We start from the raw sequence: 6,304 nt of genomic DNA, 5'->3' as shown, positions 1-6,304 counted from the left end.
CGGAATGTTCTCTCCCCGCCCCTTGGTCCTCGCCCCGCCCCTCACCCTTAGCCCCGCCCCTAGGCCATCGCCCCGCCCTGGGCCCCGCCCACGCCGAGCGCGCGCCCACTGCGTCATTTGGCGCCAAACCCTGAGGTCAGCCTTGCGCGCTTGTTGGTCTCCTAGTTCTGGTGCAGTTAGAATCCTGTCAGCTGGGGATTGGGACGCGCGCGCGGGGGCGGAGGGCTTCACCGTGAAAATCTCGGACAGACTGTGGGTACTGGGTAATGAGTGAAAAAGGGAAAGCGCGTTAAGAATCTGAGGGGACACCCAGGCTTCGAGAACCCCGTGCCACCTTCCGGCGCCCTTCCTTGGTAACACCGGGTGGTTGTGGCGCTGGGGCTAGGGAGCCTGGGCTCGGGGCGCTGCATTCCGCCCCACCCGGCACGGAGTCATTCCCAGCATCCTCATTTTAGATGAAGTCGGGCCGAGTCTGGAAGCGGCGTCCTCTGTCTCTCAGGGAATCCGGTGTCAGGAAAATGTCCCGACCAGCCTTCTGCTGAGGGAGGCTTCGAGGGCGACCGAACCCCGCTCTTCTGACCATAAGGGACAGCCACGGTGGTCCTAAAGCCGGGTGTCTGGGGGGCCCTACTTAAGATCCCGCACTTCCTACTTGAGAAGGATGGGGGACAATTTTTTACGTTTTATCACGAGGAAATGGATTTTCTTCCCCCTTCAGTGAGGACAGTGAATGTGGAATGTTGGTGGGTCATGCACAGTATTCCAGAAGATTCCATTCAAACCGACCCCTTTGTCTTCTATGCTGTTTGAAAGTACTAGGTGTCAGTGATCATATTCTGTCCTTAGCTCGTTCCCTTTGTGCTAGGCTCCAACCTCAGACTTTTGTATTAAATGAGTAAGCGGAATAGACCAAGAAAAATGATTATTTGGACCATATTTTATTTTGATGAACACTGACATGCCTTATAGCTCCGTGAGATTTAAAAACAACTACAATGTTAAGCACTTAACTGCTTATTGGCCCTGACTATAATATTGAATATCCACAATATACTTTTTAAGATGTACTCAAAAAAATAGGTTTTGTGGGCTTGCTGGAGAAACAGAGAGAGAAAGTGAGAAATCATCCCCTGAGAGGATGGCCACACTGCAATCCTTCTCCTCCATTCTCCTCTCAGGATTTTGGGCACGCACATACTCACTTGGTGTGTTTCAAGCCACTGGGTCCAGGACTTGAACTGCAGTCAGCCATGTGGAAATTCAGCACCTTAACCACCATGCCACTTGCTGGCCCTAATCCACAATATTTTTAAATCTTAAAATTATGAAACTGGTAAATTCTGTGAAACAAAGTATAGCGAATGTTCTGAGAAACAAAAAGACATTTGTAAGAGTGCCATTCATAATCAGCAATCAGGAAGCCATTCATTCACATGAGAAAAATAAAATCTTTTTTTTTTTTTGAAGAGGTTTTTGCTATAGGGCTCATGTGCTCACCAGACAGACAGTCAGAGACAGAGAGATAGAAAGGGAGAAATCACCCCCCAGGGGGGATGGCCCCGCCGCAATCCCTTTTCCTCCATTCTCCTCTCAGGATCTTGGGCACGCACGCACATGCACGCACTCGGCATGAGTTTAAGCCACCGGGTCCAGGACTCGAACCACGGTTGACTACGTGGGAGTCTAGCGATATAGCCATTACGCTAACTGCTGGTCCTAATAAAATCTATTTTTTGAAGGTAGACTAACTTCAAGGTGCCAAGGAGGACATAGGGAAGGATGATGTTATGTGAAAGTTTTGAGAGTGCTGTTTAACATAAACCTGGAAGGTTAATTGCAATATGCAATTTGAAGTAACATCTTGAGCAAAATTAAGATTATCATACAGTCATGATTAACTATGCAACAGGAAATCAGAAGATGATATAAAAAAAGTGAGCTGTGTTTAAAAAAAAGTGAGAGGTGGGACCAGCAGATGGTATAATGGTTAAGTAGCTGGACTCTCACTTAGTCAACCGCAGTTCAAGTCCTGGACCCTGTGGCTTAAAACTCACTCCGGGCACGTGTGCATGTGTGCCCAAAATCCCAAGAGGAGAATGGAGGAAAAGGATCATGGTGTGGCCATCCCCACGCCCAGAGGTGATTTCTCACTTTTGGTCTCTTTGTTTATCTCTGGTGAGCACATGTGCCCTATAGCAAAAATCTCTCTCAAAAAAAAAAAAAAAAAGAAAGAAAGAAAGAAAGAAAGAAAGTGAGAAGAAACCAATGAAGTGTCCCCCCTCAACACCCACTCACCCACAAAAGAAATAATGTCACATGCCCAGCAGGAAGGAGATGGGTTAGCCCAGTCTTTTATTATATTAAATTTTGTTCCAGGTGCATGCACTTGCTGGAGAGAGAAAGGAGAAGTGATAAAGCACCTCCAGGGGAATGGCTCTGCTGCAATCCCTTCTCCATTCTTCTTTCAGAATTGGGTCAGCCCAGTCTTTCTAGATTAAATGTTTCTCCTATCCTTCTGTCCTTGGTAATTTTTAAATGAAACCAAGGAGATCTCAGGCAAAGGATTTTTTTACTATATGATCTACCTCTTAAGTAATATTTCTTATTTTTCCAGAGTTGATTGTTTTTCTGCCGTTCACCTTTCAATATGAAGGAGGATCAAGTTGTTCTGGAAGAACCAGGATTACAAGATGAAGAGGTATGTCTAGAATGTTAAAAGATATGTAGACATTCAGTCATTCCACAAAAATCAAGTTTGTTCTCTGTTAGCTACTATATTTAGAAACTGAGATAAATAAGACATAGTTGTATATTAAAAATATGTAAGAACTTGTTCAGTGATGGGTGCGAAGATTAGCTACTTAGCAACTGATATGAAAGTATTTTTATAACTTAACAACTGGTATGGCCATACTTGTCCTATGCACATTGGTACAGTATAGCAGCCTGGTTCAAGAGGAAGGAGTTCAAGTTCTGGAGGGGAAAATGTATTTAAGAAAGGTCAAATGTTGTTTCATTCCTTTGAGTAAAGGTTTTAAAATTTTAGGAAGGTCATGAGAAAGGTAATTTGTTTCTGAATTCATTCAATGTTGGTGCTTCTTCTAAGGTAACAATGTGTTTGAAAAAGCATTATTGACCCTTCCTCAATCTATCTAGAAAAGTGGAGTTTGAGGTATTTTGGAATGACTCATTTGATTGAATTAAGTCTTTAATATTAATCACTTGGATATGAAGAATCAATTCTTTTCTGTTCTATCTCCTTTAGGAATCTTTGTTTCAAGACATTGACCTGTTACAAAAACATGGAATTGTAAGTAGTTTTTCAATGCTGGGTTAAATTGTCTCAGCATCAGCTTTTTAAAAAAATTATAATTTTACATTCAATCACTGTACATCCTTACAGCATACAAAATGGATTTTCTCATCATGAATATATTGTATATTAGTCCAAAGATATACATTATCATCACCAGATAATTTTCCATTTTTATATTTGTTAGATGGTTTTGCTTCTTTTTTTCCCCCTTGATTCCCTCCCTCCATTGTCCATTCCCTCCCACACTGGCTTTGCTATCTACAGTTGCTCTCCAAGCCTTTTTACCTTCCAGTCTTTCAGTTTCTGTCATGGAGTACATTCAGTATATATTAAGGGGGAACATACAATGTTTCTCTTTCATAGTCTGGCTTGCTTCCCTCAGCATTAAATCTTCCCTATTTGTCAACTTTTTTTTTTTTTTGAGAGGTTTTTGCTATAGGGCGCGTGTGCTTACCAGACAGACACAGACAAAAAGCGAGAAGTCCCCCCCCCAGGGGGGATGGCCATGCCGCAATCCCTTCTCTTCCGTTCTCCTCTCAGGATCTTGGACATGCATGCACACGTGCCTGGCGTGAGTTTTAAGCCACCGGGTCCAGGACGCGAACCGCGGTCGACTACATGGGAGTCCAGCGACATAGCCATTACACTAACTGCTGGTCCCATATTTGTCAACTTTTAATCAAATGCCAGGGTTTCATTGTTTTTTATGTTTGAATAGTATTCCATAATGTATATGTGCCACATTTTTTCAGTCCATTCATCTGTTGGGTTGATTCCATGTTTTAGCAATTGCAAATGATGCTGCAATAAACATAGATGTGCAAATACTTTCCAACTGAGTGTATTCCTATCCTTTGGGGGTAAATACCCAGGAGTGGAATTATTGGATCATATGGTAGCTCTTTTTTGTAGGTTTTTGAGGAACCTCCATATTGTTCTCCACAGTGGCTGTACTAATTTACATTCCCACCAACAGCGTGAGAGGGTTCCCTTTTTACCGCAGCCTAATCAGCACTTATCATTTTTTTATTTTTTGAATCTTAGCCATTCTGACTAGGGTTAGGTGGTACCTCACTGTGGTTTTGATAAAGGTTGTTGAGCATTTTTCCATAAGTTTTTTGACCGTTCACATGTCTTCCTTGGAGAGTTGTCTATTCAACTTGTTTTCCCATCTTTCATATTTGGAGCTGGTTAATTCTTTGTTGTAGTGAGTTGTCTTGTGTATTATATGGTATCTAGCAAAAATCTCTGACCTCTACTTACTACATGCCAGAAGCACCCCTCCAGCCTTGTCTTCAGACATTGTCAAATGTACCCAGGGAGCAAAAGTACCTCTGGCTAACCATTGATCCCATTGGAGGTGATCAGAGCTATCTCTGAACTCAGTTTCCATCTCCTTATCTATATACATCTACTGTCTTCATTAACAGAAAATTTAGTTCTATGGATGACTGGAGTAAGTGATGTTGGCAGCAATCCAGACTTGAAATAAGAAATTAGAGGGATTTCACAGCAATCAGTTGATAGTAAAATTCCATTGACTTCTTTTGAAGCCCTTACATTTAATCTCTTTCAATTAGTTTTAGAAAATAGAAGCAAGAGAAAATCCTGGCCCTATGGTTATTTAGTTATTTGCATCTTCCAGAAACAGAGGAAAAAATATCTTTCACAATTTTGAAAGAACATAATGGTAATGAAGTTCTGTAGAAGGAAGGAGCTGAACTGAGGGGGTGAATGTGTGATAGTTTTGTTAGCTTTTCCACCAACAGACTTTTCTTTTAAATTCTTTGTTACATTGCCATGGTCTCACTAACATTCTTGGGAAATCAGGGCACAGCCAGAACATTTGGCAGCCTGCTGGTGTTCTACTCCGATATTTCTAGAACATTTGGCTACATGGTGGGTGGGTTCCACCTGGCTGCTTGTATAAAATTGGTATCATGGTGCAGCGAGATGGACACAAAAGCACATGACATAGTATGGGAGCCTTTCAGGCTGGCATTTTATCAGTTTGCTGTGCACATTCTTTTACTTTCAGAACGTGGCTGACATTAAGAAACTGAAGTCAGTAGGAATCTGTACCATTAAAGGGATACAAATGACAACCAGAAGAGCTCTGTGCAATGTCAAAGGCCTCTCAGAAGCCAAAGTGGACAAGATTAAAGAGGCAGCCAACAAACTTATTGTAAGCAAAATTCATTCTTTGCTGTTTTAGTTTAGAAATGCCTTTTGAATTCTTTGTAGCATTCCTATTTATAAGCATTAGAAACTATTGTGGGAACTGTGAGTTCCTATGGATCACAGTGTCTTATACTGCCCATGTTAACTTTTTATCACTACAGTTTCAAAGTAACACAAATTAATTTCTAAAGATTGAGGTAGGGGTTAAGAGACGTGGAACACTCATGAAGGTAATTATTTTTGTCAAAACTTTTCTTTTTGTCTCCCTTTATATTACCATTTTCTGGCTTTCTGTTTCTCTGCCTTTTCTTCTCCTTTTCAAGATTTTTTTTTTGGTGTTTTTTTTTGCTGTTGTTTTGTTTTGTTTTGTTTTTTACCTTCCTCCTCATTATGTTTTTGTACCTCCTTAAATGTTATACCTACAGCTGTTGTGAAACACTCAGTACTAGAGAAGTGACTATTTCCTGAAATAGGACAATTGTAGGAGAGCAATGAGCTAGAAAAGGATTGAAACAGTTGGGTCTACATGTGTGCAGTTGAGATAGAGATGACCAAGAATACACTCACTAGGTGGTTGACCTACAGTAACTTATACCCTCTAGCTAGGCCCACAAACTGTAAGAGAACTCATGCTACTGCCAGGCTTAGACAACAGTGTATATGACTCTAACTCAAGAGTTTGTGTACAGCTTTTGGAGACCACTAGTGTGGAAGGGCGCATATTAGATCTTGCATATTAGATCTCGTCCATTTTGTTCCCTTACCCCAACATGGCTGGCTGTTTCTGTAAACCTGCTTGCTCTTCCG

At 41.6% G+C, this 6,304-nt stretch overlaps 1 protein-coding gene across 3 annotated transcripts in view; it reads left to right on the top strand.

Annotated features, from left to right (window-relative positions):
- Positions 1–158: 158 nt before the first annotated feature.
- DMC1 (DNA meiotic recombinase 1) overlaps positions 159–6,304 on the top strand; it is a 56,122-nt gene continuing 49,976 nt past the window's right edge. For 2 of the 3 annotated variants that reach the window (XM_006155363.2, XM_006155359.2), the window contains exons 1-4: positions 159–353; positions 2,615–2,698; positions 3,266–3,310; positions 5,355–5,501. In XM_006155363.2, the coding sequence (XP_006155425.1) occupies positions 2,648–2,698; positions 3,266–3,310; positions 5,355–5,501 (243 nt within the window). In that variant the 5' untranslated portion in view covers positions 159–353; positions 2,615–2,647. The remainder of the gene's footprint in view (positions 354–2,614; positions 2,699–3,265; positions 3,311–5,354; positions 5,502–6,304) is intronic. The other variant, XM_006155361.2, reaches the window with a different exon arrangement.

This window comes from Tupaia chinensis, unplaced genomic scaffold (genome assembly GCF_000334495.1).
Source record: "Tupaia chinensis unplaced genomic scaffold, TupChi_1.0 Scaffold000450_1, whole genome shotgun sequence".
NCBI lineage: Eukaryota > Metazoa > Chordata > Mammalia > Scandentia > Tupaiidae > Tupaia > Tupaia belangeri.
The sequence above is the reverse complement of the archived record's forward strand: the minus strand, read 5'-3'. Positions and strand labels throughout refer to the sequence as shown.